This window comes from Callionymus lyra, chromosome 15, assembly GCF_982586985.1.
Source record: "Callionymus lyra chromosome 15, fCalLyr1.hap1.1, whole genome shotgun sequence".
In the NCBI taxonomy this organism is placed as follows: Eukaryota; Metazoa; Chordata; class Actinopteri; order Syngnathiformes; family Callionymidae; genus Callionymus; species Callionymus lyra.
Window position 1 is genome coordinate 10,286,794 of NC_141832.1, and position 21,064 is coordinate 10,307,857.

At 37.0% G+C, this 21,064-nt stretch overlaps 1 protein-coding gene across 1 annotated transcript; it reads right to left on the reverse strand.

Moving 5' to 3' along the window:
- Window positions 1-3,375: 3,375 nt before the first annotated feature.
- Window positions 3,376-19,549, reverse strand: srebf1 (sterol regulatory element binding transcription factor 1). The gene is made up of 19 exons (XM_087808732.1): window positions 19,299-19,549; window positions 16,744-17,325; window positions 15,540-15,694; window positions 15,341-15,472; window positions 14,213-14,428; window positions 13,986-14,100; window positions 12,775-12,932; window positions 11,512-11,710; window positions 11,251-11,435; window positions 10,516-10,777; window positions 9,411-9,577; window positions 9,177-9,345; window positions 9,000-9,108; window positions 8,825-8,934; window positions 7,203-7,335; window positions 6,969-7,134; window positions 4,766-5,011; window positions 4,592-4,703; window positions 3,376-4,515 (listed from the first exon to the last, which is right to left on the reverse strand). The coding sequence occupies exons 1-19, from the start codon at window positions 19,399-19,401 to the stop codon at window positions 4,295-4,297; spliced, it is 3,540 nt and encodes a 1,179-aa protein (XP_087664858.1). The 5' UTR covers window positions 19,402-19,549; the 3' UTR covers window positions 3,376-4,294.
- Between the last annotated feature and the right edge of the window lie 1,515 nt (window positions 19,550-21,064).

Consider the following 21,064-nt stretch of genomic DNA (forward strand, 5'->3'; position numbering starts at 1 on the left):
ACATTCATTCAATTACTTTTGTATCCAAGTCCTTTCTGTACTTGGATACAAAAGTAATTGAGTGAAAGTACTAAGTACAGAAAGAACTTGGATACAAAAGTAATTTAATGAAAGTACCAAGTTCTTTCCGTACTCTCGTACTTTCACTCAATTACTTTTGTATCCAAGTTCTTTCTGTACTTAGTACTTCCACTCAATTACTTTTTTATCTGAGTACTTTCTGTACTCTTGTACGTTCATTCAATTACGTTTGTATCCAAGTACTTTCTGTACTCTTGTACGTTCATTCAATTACTTTTGTATCCAAGTACTTTGTACTTGGAAACAAATGTAATTGAATGAAAGTACCAGGTTCATTCTGTACTTGGTACTTTCATTCAATTACTTTTGTATCCAAGTACTTTCTGTGCTCTTGTACTTTCACTCAATTACTTTTGTATCCAAGTACTTTCTGTACTCTCGCACATTCACTCAATTACTTTTGTATCCAAGTACTTTCTGTACTCTCGTACTTTCACTCAATTACTTTTGTATCCAAGTACTTTGTGTACTTGGAAACAAAAGTAGTAGAATGAAAGTACCAGGTTCATTCTGTACTTGGTACTTTCATTCAATTACTTTTGTATCCAAGTACTTTCTGTGCTCTTGTACTTTCATTCAATTACTTTTTTATCCAAGTACTTTCTGTACTCTTGTACGTTCATTCAATTACTTTTGTATCCAAGTACTTTCTGTACTTGGAAACAAATGTAATTGAATGAAAGTACCAGGTTCATTCTGTACTTGGTACTTTCATTCAATTACTTTTGTATCCAAGTACTTTCTGTGCTCTTGTACTTTCACTCAATTACTTTTGTATCCAAGTACTTTCTGTGCTCTCGCACATTCACTCAATTACTTTTGTATCCAAGTACTCTCTGTACTCTCGTACTTTCACTCAATTACTTTTGTATCCAAGTACTTTGTGTACTTGGAAACAAAAGTAGTTGAATGAAAGTACCAGGTTCATTCTGTACTTGGTACTTTCATTCAATTACTTTTGTATCCAAGTACTTTCTGTACTCTCGTACTTTCATTCAATTACTTTTGTATCCAAGTACTTTCTGTACTCTCGCACATTCACTCAATTACGTTTGTATCCAAGTACTTTCTGTACTCTCGTACTTTCACTCAATTACTTTTGTATCCAAGTACTTTCTGTACTTGGAAACAAAAGTAGTTGAATGAAGTACCAGGTTCTTTCTGTACTTGGTACTTTCATTCAATTACTTTTGTATCCAAGTACTTTCTGTGCTCTTGTACTTTCACTCAATTACTTTTGTATCCAAGTACTTTCTGTACTCTCGTACTTTCATTCAATTACTTTTGTGTCCAAGTCCTTTCCGTACTTGGATACAAAAGTAATTGAGTGAAAGTACTAAGTACAGAAAGAACTTGGATACAAAAGTAATTGAATGAAAGTACCAAGTTCTTTCCGTACTCTCGTACTTCCACTCAATTACTTTTTTATCTGAGTACTTTCTGTACTCTTGTACGTTCATTCAATTACGTTTGTATCCAAGTACTTTCTGTACTTGGAAACAAATGTAATTGAATGAAAGTACCAGGTTCTTTCTGTACTTGGTACTTTCATTCAATTACTTTTGTATCCAAGTACTTTCTGTGCTCTTGTACTTTCACTCAATTACTTTTGTATCCAAGTACTTTCTGTACTCTCGTACTTTCATTCAATTACTTTTGTATCCAAGTACTTTCTGTACTCTCGAACTTTCATTCAATTACTTTTGTATCCAAGTACTTTCTGTACTCTCGCACATTCACTCAATTACTTTTGTATCCAAGTACTTTCTGTACTCTCGTACTTTCACTCAATTACTTTTGTATCCAAGTTCTTTCTGTACTTGGAAACAAAAGTAGTTGAATGAAGTACCAGGTTCTTTCTGTACTTGGTACTTTCATTCAATTACTTTTGTATCCAAGTACTTCCTGTATTTGGTACTTTCAATCAAATAATACGGTATTTAGGGATCATTAGGCACAAAGATATCACACAAAAAGAACACGTTCATTTCTGGCTTAAGGTTTTAAAAATATAAAAATATCTGACCTTAAATTGAACTTAATACAATTTAATAGAAGTTATTGGTTCAACAACAACGTAAATTAAGTAGAGAAATGTCTAGAATGTGATTTATTGTTATTAGATGAGCGTTAGGAATGTATTTCTTGTTTAATCTACTTACAATTTTGTATATATAGTTGATACAACATACTTTAATATTACTTCGGTGGTAACTACGCAAACAGGGACATGAATAAAAGAAACATGCTTACATTCACGTAGAAATGTTTCCTTATTCTCGCTCTTTTGACTAAAAAAAAAGTTCTTAACTGTTCATCTTTGTGTTGTTTAGCTTCAGTTAGCATCTCTTTCAAACGTGCTCAGCTGTTGTCAATCACAGGTAGCGCCGCGAGCTATTTATAGCCACGTGACGTCATCGCCGCTGCGCCACTCACAGACGCGGGATATGTCACGTGATTCCGATGGCGTCACGTATAAAATAAAATAAAAAATAGAATTTTAGCAGCATATCAGCGAGAGGTTTTGAAGTTCGTCTAATAAACGCTTCAAAGCTACACATTCGTAATAAATTATTATTTTATGAATTAATAAATTAATTTTATTAATATATTATTATTGGTTCTTTATCTTTATCTTTAGACTTATTGTATCATCTTGTTCTTTCTCTTTGTTCTTGTTCTTATTTAATTTTGATTATTTTTTATGAATAATTGCTGTATTTGCTGTGGATAATTTGGAAAAAAAAACAATTTCCAGAAGGAGACCTCCTGAGGGATCTATAAAGTTCTACCTAATCTAACCTGATTAAATAATAAATACAAATGCGCGATTTTGTCTCAATCCATAAATTTCCAATACCAGGTCACTTTTTAATTCACCTAACAAAGAAGTTAAAAACCTTTTCAACACAAAATGTTTGACTTTTTCCATCAACAGAATTATTAATATTATTATAATTATTAATTTTATTTTCTTTTTAGGAATTAGCATCGACACCTAGCATCTTTTTACTTTGTTTTGTATTATTATTTGAGTCGTGTAGCATTTCAAATGTTTATTTATTTAATTTGAACTTTTATGGTTTATTCATTTGTTTGTAATGACCCTCTCGGGCTGCATAAGATCTGCTCAAAGGGGCCACAAATGGCCTCTTCCTCAAAACCCTCTCCGGGTTCTTCCGAGGTGTTCCCGGGTCAACCGCGAGATCTCAGATCTCCAGAAAAACTAATTTAGAAAGTGTCAAGAATTTTGAGACGACAAAAAAAAAAAAAGAAAAAGAAGCCAAATCATGATTTCTAGCTTAAAAAAATTCTTTAATATTTACATTCTAGAAAAAGAAAGGACCAGGAAAGAGAAGATGAACCGCGGGTCGAAACAGGAAAAGAACATCAAGAAATGCCTCGTTGACTCGTCTCTCCGACTCTCAGTCTTTCAAACTAGAAAAATGCTTTTTTTTTAAACACTATACACAAGTTGTTTTTTTACAGTCTGTCGAGAATTTCATGAAAACTGCAATAATGATGTCATGAAATACATTTTTTTTGCAACTAAAGGTCGACTTTAGTTCGTAGTTGTTTTTTCTACTGCAGCTGCTGCAACAGTAACGATTACAGTTTCGCCAATACTTTCTAGTATTATTTTAGGACCCAAAACTATAAAACATCATGAAGAACCGTCACTGTGTAAAATACTGCGTGATCAAAAGATTTACAGGTTATAAATACATTTTTAGGTATATACAAACAACACAACTTCTAGGAAAAATAACATCATAAAGCTATAATATTATCATTGAAATGAGCCTCACAGGCCTAGTGCAGATCAGGACCTGTGGTCGCTGGGGGGTCAGGGGGTCAAATTTAAAAAAAAAAATGAATAAAGCCCACCTCGCAACACAGTCTCGTCTTCTACGAAACTGACGAAGCAGCCAATCAGAACGCTCCGATCTCAGAAGCGCTCCCACATGAAGACAAGGTAGGCGGGACTTTTGTTTTTAAATCGACATCTTTCATGCTTCATGTGCTCCGCACGATGGCGCCACCTTGTGGCCGAACCAAGGCAGATCAATGCATGCGTTCTTGTAAATCCTGCACCTCCTCCTCCACAAGTGCCTGGTAAAGAGGGGGTGAGGGGTGAGAACGAGGGGGGGGGGGGGGTGGGTCCACAATAGTGTCGTGTATCGGTTTCATGGCGACTTCAACAGTCTCTGGTCTAGCTGTTGGTGACGGTGGTCCCGCTGCCCAGCTTGATGATCATCTGCTGGCAGTCGTGCAGGGTCCTCTTGTCGCCCAGCTTCTCCAGGGTGCGGGCGGCGTCCGCCAGCATGCCCACCCTCTGGCCGGGCGCCGACAGGAAGGAGGCGGGCAGGTAGCGACACGCCAGCATCACCGCCTCCGCCTGCTCCCGCTGGCCGGGCCGCATCTCGCACTCTTCTGCGGGAACGAAAAAAAGTAAAGTTAGCGCTTTTTCTGGATGTCTCACTCCCTCTCGGTGAACTCAGCCACATACCTGTTTTGGCGCCGGGCGTGGCTCTGCGTCGGAGCGACCGGTCCAGCAGCAGATGCGTCCGGGTGGGGCTGGCCCCGGCCATGAGCCGCGCCGTCGCTTCGTGAAGGAACAACTACGAAAGAAAATAAACGTTAAAAAAAAATGGCCGACACTTTAGGGACCAACTCGACTCACTCGTCTCATGGCGGGTCTGAAGCTGTGAGCTAGTTTGCGGAGCGAGCTCAGGTCCTGCTGGAAGCCCTGGAGCTCCGTCGGCGACGCCTGGTGGATGCCGGCGGGAGCGCTCGTCCCCGTCGACCCCGGGGTCCCCGTGGTCCCCGTGGTCCCCGGAGGAGGAGGAGGGGGGACCCCCTGCTGCTGCAGCCGCCACACGTTGGTGCGCATCACCAGCAGCAGGTCACACACTAGCAGCTGCACGACCTTGAGCAGGACACACTCGAGGTCAGATGAAGGTCAAGAGATTCTAGGCAAAGGTCAACAATATATTTAACGGTTGAATCGAAGATGTGAAAGTCGTTTTATTGAAATTTAGTTTTTTAAACATTATTGGAATTAGGATATTAATAATATAAAATGTATAAGATATATATATATACATATATATATATTATTATTCAATTATTCATCATACTAAAGTAATCAAGTTATAATACTTGTGTACTTGGATACAAGTAAAAAAAAGATCTGGTAATAAAAGTAATGGAGTTAAAATAAAAATAGTACACAGTGTATACATACATACAGTAAAAAAGTACCTGGTAACAAAATTAGATTCAAATTTGAATAGAAAAAAATGTGTGTACTAAAAATACTAAAGGATAAAAAGGGTACAAAGTAAAAATACAAGTACAAAAAGTACTCGGACACAAAAGTAGATTGAGTAAAAAGTATAAAAGGTGTTTGGAGAAAAGGAATCTAGCAAAATTACTTGAGTACAACAAGTACTCGGATACAAAAGTTACAAAGAATAAAAATATGTGTACAAAAAGTACATCAAATAATAAAAAATACAATTTCAATATGAAAATGATTGAATACAACTTTAAAAAATAATTTTTCAATGCTTAAAAAAACATTAGAGAGTTATTTAAATTACAATATCTATCTGTATGTGTAAAAATAAATTATTTAATTTTGAAAATACTTTTAACTGAATAATATGAGAGACGTTCAACCTTTAATATACAGAACTAAATGATTTGATAATAACACATTTGATCTTGTAATAAATAAGTTATTGAATACAATCATTCAAAAAGGTTCAATGTTTATAAAAAACATTGCAAAAATAAATATATCAAATTTTCAAATGTCACGATGACTGTTGTACGTCTGCAGGCTGGTAGAGGCTCAGCTCTGTATTGCACTGAAGATACATTGCACTCGGCTCAGACGCACATGCAATGCAACTACAATGCACAACAGTTCTGTCCATGAACGCACAAGTCAGCGAAGAAGAGAAACATATGGTGGAGGAACTGAAGTCCACAGAGGAGCTGCTGCTGCTGGTGACAGTAACATGTGGTTCGTCCTTCAGTGAAGCATGTGTGAGTTAACATGTGTGTGAACACATCGTACGAGTAAAACACATCTGCCACAGACTTAAATAAATATTTATATAGAGTAAGATTTGACTTCAATATCGCGATATTTTTGTTACCATTTCAATATTCAACAACAAGTGTATCAATTTTGTTATAATTTTTGTTTCATCATAATTCTTTCATGGTATATATATATATTAATAAAATGTATGTAAACTAAAATAATTATTTTTTCTTTCTTTTATATTTACAACCTAGATGCTTATTTTTACACGGTTTGTTCATTTTTGTGTTTTAGTTAAACTTCCGACAGCAGTCATAACGTCCTACGCAGCTACAGAAATAATTAATTTGTCAATGACTGAGGATGAGAGGATACAGTCGACTCTCCAGCATTTTTTAAAGCTGATGTTTGGACATATTTTGGTTTGAAAACAGATGAAAGCAGTTATGACTTCGTCATGTGGTCTGTAAATTCTGCAACACCAGAGTCAAGTACTCGACAATACTACAATTATATTCTTGTTCCTACAGTATCACGATATATCGTATCGTTGACCCTGTAGTGTGATACATATGGCCAGATTCTTTATGCTTATTTTTTTTGTGTTGCAATCAAACTTTCCTCCACTAGATGGCAGCAGTCGTTATGTGCTCCTCGGTTAAAGGATCAATGAAATCGAGCGAGATCCTGCCGATGACTGAGGACGAGAGGATACAGTCGACTAGAAGCAGCTTTTAAAGCTGATGTTTGGACATATTTTAATATAAAAATATAAAAATATATCCTTGTTATTACAGTATCAATATATATTGTAGAGTAGTAGGTGTACCTTGTCTAGACTGGACCCGTGGCTGTGCGGTCCGAGGTTGAGGCTGTCTCGCAGGAGGATGCTGGCCTTCTCACTGAAGCTCAGGCTCAGCTGACAGTTCTCTGGCTTGGACAGAAGAGCTCGAACGGCCCTGAAGGTGTTCAGACAGGCCTTGGGCAGAAGACTCCTGGCACCAGAGGAAGAAGAAGAGACGGTCAACCGACACGTTTTCCCTCACGGGTTTCTTTGACTCACTCTGCATTCTGAAGGGTTCTGGGAAGGTGTTCCACGGTCGGGTACAGACGCTCGGCGGCGGTGTCGTCTCCCTGGAGCCAGTTGATGATCACCACGGCAACCGAGGACCACCACTTGGAGTGGGGGTCGCAGCCTGCAAAGTCGGCGAGGGAAATATTTATAACTTCTACCGACCACTTTCCAGATCGCCACGCATGACCGAGCAGAACATCTGTCGCCTGCTCCCTGACCCCTGACCTCTGACGTCACGCCAGAGGGAAAGTAAAGCGTTTTGACGGTTGATTCATGATGAAGGGAGGGAAAAAAAAGGGGGGGGGGTTCTCTATTTAAAATTGGCCAACACACGCTGGAATATCTCCGACAATCTGAGCCGCCCGGTAACAAGAAAAGTCTGGTATTAGAATCCCCCGCACAGCGGAGCCGCTTCCTCTCAAGGTGATCACTGATTTGACAGCGCGGAAGATAGATGAGGCAATCTGGCCGACGCCTCACTTCCACGTAGCCTCCCTTATGCTTTGACGAGTGGTCGCACCAGTTCAGCACGGGGAGGATGAAGAAGAAAAAAAGACGGCAATGGAAAATTAAACTGCTCAATCATGGCAGCGCGGGGGTGAACTTTAACCTTCCCAGTATTGCTTAGTCGGTACATTAGGTTATTAAGAGTTAAAAATAATAGCTCAGTTTAAAGAGAAGCATTAACTCATTAACAAAGGCTTTATGGTAAATGTATGGAAGTATTTATGAATGTAAAATTGAGACTTTATTCGTTTTTATTTATTTTATTGAATATTTAATAATTTCTATATTGAAATGTTACATTTATTTGTTTTTTAAATCATTTAATTCAATTAGAAAAATTCTATTTTTTAAATGTATTTATTTATACATTTTTATTTATTTATTCATTGTTTCACATAGTTTGATGTTCTAATTTGTAAAAAAAAAAAAAATCTAAATTAAATATTTTTGAATGTTTAGCCTTTTAAATTCAATATTAAAATGTTGGTATAATAGTAAGTAAGTAATTTTTATTTGTATAGCGCTTTTCCAGACCAGGGTCACAAAGCGCTTAAACAATCAAAACAATATTCAATAGATACATGATCCTCCTTACATCGTGTTATTGATTAAAAAGTTCATCAAGTAGCTCGGTACACTGTTAGTACTGCCTGGTGACACTAATATAACGTTTTTTTTATTGAATTTAAAAGACCATGTATCAACAAAAAAAAATAGAATTTGGATAATTTATTTTTGGATTATTAGAATTAGAATAAAAACAATTTGAATAAAAACTCCATGTGTAAAGAAAAAGTATATTAATTTTGAAAATATTTAAATTTATAAAATTCAGTTATTAAACACAACTACTTTAACCCTTGAATTTACAAATTAATGAATTCAATTATTCAAATAAACTATTAAATGCTTAAAAAAAAAAATCTTGCACGCTCTTTGCACTTTATTCTTGGGTTTATGAAACTTCTAATTTCCAGAGGGATTAATAAATTAAATCTAAATCCAACATTTGAAATGTTAAATTCATCCATTCAAAAATTCTTATGATATACTTGTATATAACTGTGGAATAATAATATAATAATTTATTTATAAAGTCTTACCAGTGACAGTTGCCATGTTGGAGCCGATGGCGAAGGACTGTGACGTCGCACCAGCAGCATCTGAGGCGCTGATGAGCAGCTGGAGATATTCTAGAGCATCAGCATACTCTCTACGAAACAAAATAAATGTGTTTTATAGTGAATTAATCATGTGACAAATATTTTATTTATTCACCCGTCGCCTTTACTGGGACTCTTCTCTCCTCGCGGCTGTGCCACGCAGTACAGAGCCTTCTCCAGCAGGTGCTCTCTGAACGCCTGGGTCACCTGAGCCAGAGGATCCACTGAACCGGGGACAAAAAACGGGTTCAATATTTGAGGAAATAAAAATGTAAGTTTGATCAAACCCCACCTGTATTGCCAGCTTGGCTGTAAATGCTTTCTTTGGGGGTGCTGCGTATGGCCCAGTCTCCGTCCACGAAGAAGCGGTGACCCAGAGGGTGACAGAGCCACTGCATGGCCGGAGGAACGCTGCCGCTGGACGACAGGCAGGCTTGACGGGCGCTGCTCAGGAACACTCGCTGGAGAGGGCGAGAGCCTCCGTTAGCATGTTAGCTTCGTTAAGAGACTTCATCGGAAGACTTACGGAGGTGAAGTGGAGGATTCTGGGTAAACTGGCTTTGACCCGGAGCGCGGCGGAGACGTAGATCTCGGCCAGAGAGGCGACGGGCAGGCAGGAGCCGGAGCACTCGGCCAGGTTGACGGCGCTGAGAGACATGTGGATCGCAGACAAGTGGCTGCCATTCAGCTTCCCTGCACAACATCAAACAAATATTAGTGAGTATAACTAAGTAAGTCATTTTTATTTGTATAGCGCTTTTCCAGACAAGGGTCACAAAGCGCTTAAACAATCAAAACAATATTCAATAAAATATATGCTTTAAAGGTCAAGATAAAACTGATAACACAACAGTTCCAGAAAATCAAGGAAAAGCCATATAAAGCCATAGAAAAGTATCAGAAAGTTAAGTGGTTGAATTTAACTTTATTAATGTTGATTAATTATTTTATTGATTAAGAGAATTCAATATATTTCATAACGAAAGGTTGAATTATTTTATTGAATAATTGAATTAAATTATTTGTATATTGAAAGGTTGAATTTGTATTCAATAAACAAATTTGAATTTTTTTTAATTAGTATTATTATCATTTTAAAATCAAATAAAAAAAAATCTAAATTCAGTATTTTTTACATCGTAGTCTTTTAAATTCAAAATAAAAATATTATAGGTATAATAGTGTCACCAGACAATACTGAAAGAGTACTGCGCTACTTTAAATTTTTTTAATTGTTTGTATAATTACCTACCTAAAATAACTAAAGTTTACCAATTCAAAAATATTGAAGTAAGAAAGTATATTTTAATTTAAAAATGCTTTGAGTATTTGGGTATGAAATATTATTTTACACTATTTTATTTAATTCAATTATCTTAAAAAATATATACAAATTTAAACGTTTAATGTTGAATTAAATGTATTTAACCTCTCGAAATATATAAATTATTAAATTCCATTATTGAATAGAAAACAAACCTTTGATATAGAAATAAGTGAATTAAATGATTTAAAAAATATATATTTGAATGCTACAAAAATTAAATAAATCAATTAATAAAAGGTGAAACTCTAAATTCAACCATTTAATATTCTACTCCCATATCCGGGTCACTCCTCCTTCAACGCACCCGTCATGTGGAGCTGATGGAGCCGGTGGTAAACCAGGGCGGCGTCCCGGCTGCTTTTGCAGGCGTCCTCCTGCAGGGGGCGGTCGGAGCGCAGCCCTCCCGCCCTGGCGGCCAGCCAGCGGCCGATCCAGACCCGCTGGAGGCAGAACCTGAGCAGGGACCAGAGAGCGGCGCAGGCCAGGTCCATCTGGGAGGTGGGCAACGGTCGGCCCAGGGCTTTGAGACAGGTCCACAAGTTCTGACTGGCCTGTGCAAAATCACCCTGTGAAGAGAAGCAGCCATCTTGTTTATTTTGATGTCCTTTGATAGCATCTTCGGTTTTATACACGACTCAAATTACACTTTACTTAAAGGATTACTCTTTTTAAATGGTATGAATTTCAGCAGGTTTTAAAGAAGATCAAGTATTACAAATAAAATTCATGTACTCGCCGTTTACTTAGAGGCAAGATGTAGAAAGGCATCATGGGAGTTCACTATTAAGTGGAGGCTGATTGGTCACCAGTATAGTGTATTTAAATTCAACGTCTATGTTGCCATGTCAAAAGTGATCGACAGCTGGGCGGCAAAGCATTAGGGTAGCTTTTCAAGTCACAGTTACCGAAAGGGTTGTTCATTTTAACGTAAAAACTGTCACTTATTTTCTTTTTTTGTGGATGATTTTTTTAGAACATCACCCCCACAACCAACCAGGGAGCACTGTATACTAAAGTCATTTTAAAGTACTTTTCTTACCCGGGCCAGGTCAAGGTCCGCCTGCTTCCGATGCCTCCAGAACAAGACAGAGGTACCAGAGTGTGGTCTGGTCACCGGTTCTCCATACACCAGCAATCGGATCAGAACTCCAGACACCAGGATCCCGTTCAGGAGCCAAACCAGAAGCGTCGGTAGCATCCAGTCCATCCAGCCCCACGAGTCGGCTGTAACGACACCAGACATTCTTATAGTCGTCCATATTATTCCAAAGGGTGTTTGTGAGCAGCGTCTGCTTCATACCTGCGATGTCCAAGCCCAGGACACTCCTGCCGGCCGGGTGGGCCGACGTGGGTTGGCTCGCCGAAGCGCTGGCGGAGGAGGACGAGCAGAAGAGCGCGGCGAGGGGGTTGAGCGACAGGAAGAGGAAGGTGAAGGTGCAGAGAGCCATGCGGGAACGATCCAGCATCCCTGAGCCGCCGGTCAACATCGGGACACAAGGCTGAGAGGAAGAGAAACAACGAATCAAAATATATATTGCAATACTGTAGTAACAACAATATATTGCAATATATTGTGATAGTGTAGTAACAACGATATATTGCGATACAGTAGTGACAATGATATATTGCGATAGTGTAGTAACAAAAATATATCACGATACTGTAGTAAAAAGGATATATTGCGATACTGTAGTAACAACAATACATTGCAATATATTGTGAAAGTGTAGTAACAACAATATATCACGATACTGTAGTAAAAACGATATATTGCGATACTGTAGTAACAACAATACATTGCAATATATTGCGATAGTGTAGTAACGACGATATATCGCGATACTGTAGTAACTACGATATTTTTGCGATATATTGCGATACTGTAGTAACAATGATATATTACGATACTGTAGTAACAATGTTTCATTACAATAAATTGCGATAGTGTAGTAACAACGATATATTGCGATACTGTAGTAATAACGATATATTGCGATACTGTAGTAACAACGATATATTGCAATACTGTAGTAACAATGTTTCATTACAATAAATTGCGATAGTGTAGTAACAACAATATATTGTGACAGTGTAGCAACAATGATATATTGCGACAGTGTAGTAGCAACAATATATTGCCACAAATTACGATACTGTAGTAACAACGATATATTGCAATATATTGTGATAGTGTAGTAACTTTACTGGCACCGGCCTGTGACGTATAATATATATTTTTTTAAAAAATCGATTCATTGCTATTGAATATTGATACAGTTTCGTGTATAAAAATATTGCAAATATATTGTTATATTGATTACGTTCTTACACCCATAATGTTGACACACGTAGTAAAAACAGCTCAAATAGAAAGTGTTTGTAGTTCGTGTGGTAACGGGATATTAGTCAGTGGAAACAAACGAGTAAACATCCTCATTGTTCAGAGCAACGGTCACACCCATTACTTTCAACCATTGTTCAAGAGTTAATCTTCAGCCCAACCAGTTTGGACGACGATCTGTTTCTTAAACAAACAATCTTAAGCAGCAACGAGAAAAGGTACCTTAGTGTCCTCCACCATTGGACTGTCGGGCTCAGAGTCGCTCCCGCTGTGCGAGAAGGAGGTCGGCGAGCCCACGTCGGAGGCCGGCGGGGTCGGGAGCTCCGTCTTCACGTCCGCCTGCGTCTCCACTTCCATGCCCACCAGATCTTTCAGAGTTTCTAGAAGGAGGTGCAAGAGTTCAGGCCAAGAGAACTGGTGCTACATGTGGAGCTTGTAACTTATATCTAGGGGTGTGTTGAGAAAATCTGGCCATTCAATGCGTATCATGATATAGTGGCAACCATGCTATGTATTGCAATATATTGTGATAGTGAAGGAACTATCTAAACTAATTTTACGTTTTTTAATTGCAGGAAGCAAAATGAACTCAAGCAAAATCGATAGACTGTAGATATAGATAAAGTTCCCCGTTTAAAATTGCATCCAATTTTATTTTCTCCGCCTTTTAATCCTCTTTTTATTGACTCCAACTTTTAAGTTTTAATGTTTTTAAATGTATTTAAATATGTTTTTATTTCATCTTTACAGTGACGCCAAGTGTATAGAAAAGCTCCCTTTGAATACATTTTTATTAGTAGTAGTATTAAAATACAGTGTTATAGTAAACAAATGTTGCAATAAAGTGTATCGATGTTGTTATTACTTTTATATATATATATTTATATTGCAATATTATTTTTCCAGATACTTTATCAATATTCCACAGCACTGAATCGATTTCATGGATTTTAAATAACATAAAATCATTACTGTTTTTTTTATTTAGAATTAACTTCTAATTCTATTTTTTAATTAACAATAAACAAGCAAATATTCAAAGCATTTGTTCATTTTTGTGTTGCAATTAAACCTTTGGACACTAGATGGCAGCAGTCATTATGTCCTCCGCAGCTAAACGAACAATAAAATACCCCAATAGATCCCAGGCAATGACTGAGGACGAGAGGATACAGTCGACTCCAGCAGGTTTTAAAGCTGATGTTTGGACATATTTTGGTTTCAAAACAAATTAAAGTAGTTACGACTTCGTCAAGAGTCATGTGGTCTGTAAATTCTGCAACACCAGAGTCCAGTACTCGACAATACTACAAATATATCCTTGCTACTACAGTATCACGATATATTGTATTGTTGCCCCTGTATCGTGATATGTATCGTATCACCAGATTCTTGTTAATATGTTGTTATGAGTGTAACAAGCAATAACTTACTGTTTTTCTGTGCAGCCATTTTGAGAGCGATGTTTTCTTGCTTGAGTTTCTGGTTGGATTGCTGCAGGTAGCGGATGCAGTCGATGGCTTTTCTCAAAACGGCGGATTTGTTGAGCTGCCGTGAAGAGAAGGAGGTTTTAAATCATCACACATCCAACGTAATTGATCGAGACGACGAGAGTCGAGGCTCGATGACGACGACATCATCATCTCCACAGGCTTCTCACCTTGGCGTCCGATCCCGCCACCAGGTCTTTCAGTTCCAGGATCTTATCGTTGATGGAGGAGCGGTAGCGCTTCTCGATGGCGTTGTGCGCCGTTCGTTTCTCGCCCTTGGGCGGGCAGGTTGGCTTCCCGCTGATGGCGATGCGGTTGATCGGAAGCTTCTCCGTGTCCATCATCACGGGGACCGTCGTCAAGATGGCGCCGCCGCCCATGAAAGCCTGGAGAACAGATGAGGAAACGATCAAAACCGTGTGTGTGTACAAAGACAAACATTCAGTGCCATCAGAAGATTGCACGGTTCAATTAGAACTTAATTCACACGTGTTGAAACGTTGCATTTTCTTATTTAAATATTGTTCCCTTAAAACTTTTTTTTTTAATAGTTAAAAATATTAAATTAGTTTTTATTTAATCATTTCATTAGATCGTGTGCATTTTAAAAAGGTTGTTTTAATTAATTCATCTTTTTTTTTAAATAGACTTTGCTACTTTAATTAAATTAAATCAAAAACCAATTGCATTTTCCTTTATTCTCAGCCTTTAAAATTCAATAAAAAAAAATGTTGGTTTAATAGAGCTACTTGATCAAACGTTCAACCAATCATACGACGCGCAGACGATCACATGACAACGTAGAAGCACTGGTCACTCAAGTCCTCATCAAATCCCAAAGCAACGAGAAGATTTTAAGCGGTTTTCAACTAATGGGTGCGAATTAAAAAGTCGGAGCGATTGACTCGGTGCTCGATTGGATTAGTCTGGTAAGCACTACTACGCCAACAACTTAATATTGAATTTAAAAGGCTACAAATTTAAGATACATTTAATTGAGACACTTATTTTTTGTAACTATCGGACTATCAAACTCTTTATGTAAAAACAATCGTTTATTTTATTTATTTATTTACGAATAATACAAATTATTGAATTAAATAAATAAATAAAACATATTTAACCTTTCAGTAAAGAAGTTATGTAATTATTTATTCAAATAAATCTTGTGATACTCAAAAAAAACATATAAGAGTTTCAACATTTTAAATGATAAAATGAAAACGGTTACACTTCCATATTCAAGCCTATTTCTGATTCTCCGTCTAAAAAAAAAGGTGTCGTGGAGCTTCACGAACCTGCAGCGAGGCGCTCTGTACCGGGGAGGTGGTGGCCAGCGACGACCCCCCGGTGCTGACGATACAGGAGTCATGCTTGAGCGTGGTCAGCAACAGAGACTCCGCCTTGATGAACTGGGGCTGCAGCAGCACCTGGAGGAGAAAAACGGGGCGATTAGATCGGTCGCGATGAATGGTCTTTAAGTTCTTTTAAACTCACGGGAACTTGCTGTACGTGAGATGCGATGGTCTGCGACGTCGGGCTGCAGGTCGTGAGTATCGGGGAAGTCGTGGTTAATCCATGAAGTGTCGTCTGGATGGCGACCGGCTGAGGAGGCGACGATGTCAAGGTGGTGGACGGTTGGCTGACAGTCACTGGAAGACACACAAAAAACACGTGCATATGAAATACTAGACCAAAGAATGTGTTTTTCCAGAGACTATAAACTGTGGAGACACCCAAGCATAAAGCGACGCCCATTCAGCAATCATTTAAGAGGGAAATGGAGCACTAGGTTATCCCTTATCTCACAAGAACGAAAAAAAAAGTAAATAAAACTAATCTTATCAGTTCCGACAAGATCGTACTTATCACGTCTGGAGTTTTTTTTCCCGCCTTATCAGACCATAAAGCTGGTAACTTTAAGTAGAAGCATGAGTTTATATTTAACCGCAAAGCTGAAAAATACACAAATCTTGTGTTTAATTTGAAGACGTCGACAGATTCTCGGGCTCTATTGGATTAGTCGTCCAGACAATTGCTTTAGTCTCGACGCGAGAAGAATGCGAAGACACACACACACACACACACGCACACGCACACGCACACACACCACACGATCCTGACATAGATTTTTTATAAAAAGTGTAACCTCTCGAACTGTGCATCTGATTATTTCGCTCCGGATTATGGAAAAAAAAAATGAGATATAATGGCTAAATTGTGTCTTTTTACAATTATTTCCCAAATAAATATTTTAAGGGATTAATAAAGTTTTATCGATCCATCTATTTTAGTAAGAAAAAAACATTTTTTAATTCAAGAAATGACACCTTGTGCTGCATGTTAGTAGATTTCTACTCTTCCAATTATTAAAGCTGATCATTCTTCGATTATAGTTTGAGGTTCTATGACATTAAAATGAAAGTATACAAAACTTAAAGTTGTGCATGACTCGAAAATTCAATTACATTTTATAGATTTGCTTTTAAATTGATCTTAAGGATGAAACGGTTTGAAATAAACAATAAATAAATCACTGATAAAACTTTTATTTCTTCTGCCATTCCAAAACAATGTTTCAACCTTTACTTTGGTAGCTTCTTAAGAAGTATTTTGCTTAAAAAAAATACATACTAGATTTGTGGTTAATCGATTAACATAAAATGAAAAGACAATCGTAAATGAAATCTCAAGAACGCACCTGTGAACGTGTTTTTGGCATTGAATGCGTTCTGGACCAGCTGAGGCTGAGTCTGGTTTTGAAGAGTAATCTGCGGCTGAGGTTGGGGAGAAATCTGCGACGTGAAGAGGGCGTGGGGCGTCGAGGTGAACAACGGGGGGGATTTTGGGGAGCCGTTCGGCGACGCCGCCTGTAGAGGAGAGGATTTCCCCGGGATGGACTTTGGCTGCTCGGCAAGGGGCGTCTGGAGACCCTGCGCCGGCGGAGGAGGGGAGGCCGGCTGAGGTCTCAACGTGGGGGTGGACACCTGGGACAGGGGAGCCTGCTGGAACGTGGGGGGCAGGAAGACCTTTGAAGAGTTGCGAGTTATGGGGGGCCCCAGGAGTGCGTCCAGGTGAGGGCTGGTGCTCGACGAGGAAGGAGGCGCCGGCGGGGTCGCGGGGGTCGCGCTGGTGGTGGTGACCCCGGGAGAAGATGCAGGAGGAGGCGTCAACGGCTGGGACAGAAGCGACAGATCCTGGCTGGGGACGGGTGCGGCGTACGGAGGGTTGTCGAATATTCCTCCGAACTCCATGTCCTGGTTGTTGATGAGCTGAAGCATGTCTGGAGAAGAAGAAGAAGACATTGTTGTGTTATCAGTTTCTTTAAAGTATATACTTTATTGAATATTATTTTGATTGTTCAAGTGCTTTGTGACCCTGGTCTGGAAAAGCGCTATATAAATAAAAATGACTTACTTGCATTCTATGATCAGTATAAATGTTTGGAACTTGTAAAGCTACTTATAAATGATGCATTTCAATATTTTTAAATAATAAATACAAATATTTAAAATCAATATGTTGTGCTAAATAATGATATCAAGTAGGTTTTCTTTTCTCAAAAATATTAATGCATCATTAAGAGTAATGATAATAATCTTCATATCGCACTATATACTTGTTTTTTAAATGTCGTTTTATTGTTTCTGATGGAAACTATTTAAGAAATAATAAAATAGAATCTATTTATTGTCAAAGAACAAGATTTTATTGTATTTTATTCAGTTTAGTGTCTCTTCACCAGCTTTCTGGAACTCCTGTGTTGTTTCTCAATGTTATCTTGACCTTTTAAGTATATTTTTTATTGTGTATTGTTTTGATTGTTTAAGCGCTTTGTGACCCTGGTCTGGAAAAGATCTCTATAAATACAAATTACTTACTTACAATAAAAAAAATAATCAGAATAAAAACAGAGTAAACTAAATGTATACAAAGTCAATAAAATAAATCATGTGAATTTAAATAAATGCAAAAGATAATAACGTAAAAAATGATGAATAAATATAAATAAATAACCATTAATTCAAAGGGAAAATTTGTTTTTAAAGCATCTATAAATAGCAAATAATGTGCATTTCTACCAAATTGACCTATATTTGCAATAACCTCTTCAAAAAAAACCTTAATTTAAAAGTGTTTTTTTTTTTCAAAATGTTGTTTAAATCATTATAAAATACTATTAAAAAGCAAATAACGTGTTTACAACAGACGTCTGGGTTTATAGACGCGTATTTTGGATGAGGTGATCGCTCTCAGCCAATCAGAGCGCGTCTCTCAGACTTGTTGCCAGCCCAAGACAAGTAGCACCAAGCGGAGGTTACCACCGGTCATTCCCCGAATAATTCAACCAATGACACAGACCGAGACAAAAAAATGAAAGTATATTCTTAAAGAAAATAAAATCATTTTAAAAGTGAAACAATACATGAAAAATCCACTGACGGCGCAACAAATATTTTTAACGCATGTTTTGAGAAGAAATAAAACGTTCTACAGATAATTACTATACTATATTGTGTTTGTTTATTATTGATTGTTTAGTGAGAAATAAAATTTAAATAACAATTTAACTATAAACCCGGTCACGTGAGGTGGTGAACCCAGAGCAGTGGAATGAACGACAGTAACCCTCGGAGTGGAGTAGGCTGGGGGGGCGGGGCTTCCTGTAGCACACTAGCCTTTTAAACAAGCTAACCCGCTCTTTATTTTTGCCTCTTTCCATCACATATACCGATTAAAAAAACCTAAATCAAACACGTACAAGTAGAAACCATGCATACTATTAAAACTATTAACTCGTAAAGATTAAATTAAATTTGGTGGGATTTGACAGCTGCTTTTTTTTTTTTTTGACAGTTAGCCCCTAAAATGCTAACTCGTGATTCAATACAATAATAGCGGTAAATATTTAAATGGTTTAAAACCACTTAAGGTTATAATGATGAATAAATCATTACACGTTTATTTATTCGGATTTATTTAACTTACTCGACTCTCAAAATGGAGCCACTACTGTTATGACAATAGAACAACTAAACCCATTGTTTTAATAATCTCCACTTTTAACTATTATTATTATTAAAACCCTGTAGGCATCCATTTTGAGTCAGTATTTTTAAGTATTATTTAACAGTTTACTGCAGATACTTGTGTGTATTTAGAAGCACAGACACGAGTAAGATTAGAAGCTTTACTCTGGGGACGATATTAAGTATAAAAGTATAATTTTTTAAAAGGATAAAAAGAGTTTTTTACCATCGATATCGTTGAGCAGGGCTGTGTCTATGTCGCTGGGGTCGTTGAGAGACAGCGCCGCGTCCAGCGTGTCCAGCGACGGGTCGTCAAACGACATGTTCATGTTGCCTTGTTTTTAATGCACAAAAATATATATATTATCCGGGAAAAAATGGGGTTCTTGGGCGTGAGGCTACATCTGCCGGTAAAATCCTGCTCACAAAGTCCTCGCCACCGCCTCCATGTTCGCTGTGAAAACTTGTCTTGAACCAAACACACACTGAAGCCCCTGTCAGCGCGAACATGCTTGATCGTAGAGATGACCGACGGTCGCCTCGGCCAATCGGAGCTTCGCGTTCGACACAAAAACGCCCCCTTTTTTGGTTGTTTTGGTGCTGAAGTCAAAAAACACATGTGAGACAATGTTATCATTTTAACCTAAAATAAAAGTCTTAAAACTATTGTTGCGTTTAAAAAAACAAAAAAATATATATATACATATTTACTACTACTCTACTATCATTTATCACGTGTAAATCGACTTCAAGAATGCTTATTTAAATAAATAAAAAACAAAACGCATGAAATAAAACAAAAAATCGACCACAAATACAATAAAATACACTTAAAAATGTGTCTTAATATTAAATCATTCAAGGGATTATTTTTGGGGCGTGAACCGGCGTGGACGTGTTTACCGTGGGCTTGCCGGCGACAGCCAATCAGCGACGAGTGGGCGTATACCATTAGAAGGTAAAGTTTGTCAGACTCGCAGAAGCGGCTCCTCCTGTAGAACCAGTAGAACCGACCAATGGGAAGGCCGCAAAGCGAGTGGGGTGATGTGACGTCAGCGAGGCGACTACGTCAGTTTCTCGGTGACAGGAAGTTGCAGCAGACGATTTTTTTACGTTTTAATAATAAATATAAATTAGCCTATGTCTATTTGGAAACTATTTTATTATTTAATGAACAAAACCCTCGGCACTATTAATTTTCAAGCGTATTCTAAAAAATACAATATTGAAATATAAACTAATTTCTACCCCCTAATAAAAAAAAATATTTCTGTTTTTTTTTATTAAATTCATTTTATTATTAAAAACGCCTTTTCTTCTAAGAAAAAAAGTACCACATACTTATTATATTTCAGTTTTTTTTAGTTAAATTAATTGTATTATTAAAAACGCCTTTTCTTATAAGAAAAAAAGTACCACATACTTATCATATTTCCGTTTTTTTATTATTATTAAATTATTTTTATTATTAAAAAACGACTTTTCTTATAAGAAAGAAGTATGACATATTTATTATATTTCAGTTTTTTTTTTTTATTAAATTAATTTTATTATTTAAAAACGCCTTTTCTTCTAAGAAAAAAAGTACCACATACTTACTATATTTCAGTTTTTTTATTAAATTATTTTATTATTTAAAAACGCCCTTTCTTATAAGAAAAAAGTACCACATACTTATCATATTTCTGTTTTTTTTAATTATTATTAAATTAATTTTATTATTAAAAAACGCCTTTTCTTATAAGAAAAAAGTATGACATACTTATTATATTTCAGTTTGTTTTTTTATTAAATGAATTGTATTATTTAAAAACGCCTTTTCGTCTAAGAAAAAAAGTACCACATACTTATTATATTTCAGTTGTTTTTTTATTAAATTATTTATTATTAAAAAACGCCCTTTCTTATAAGAAAAAAGTATGACATACTTATTATATTTCAGTTTGTTTTTTTATTAAATTAATTGTATTATTTAAAAACGCCTTTTCGTCT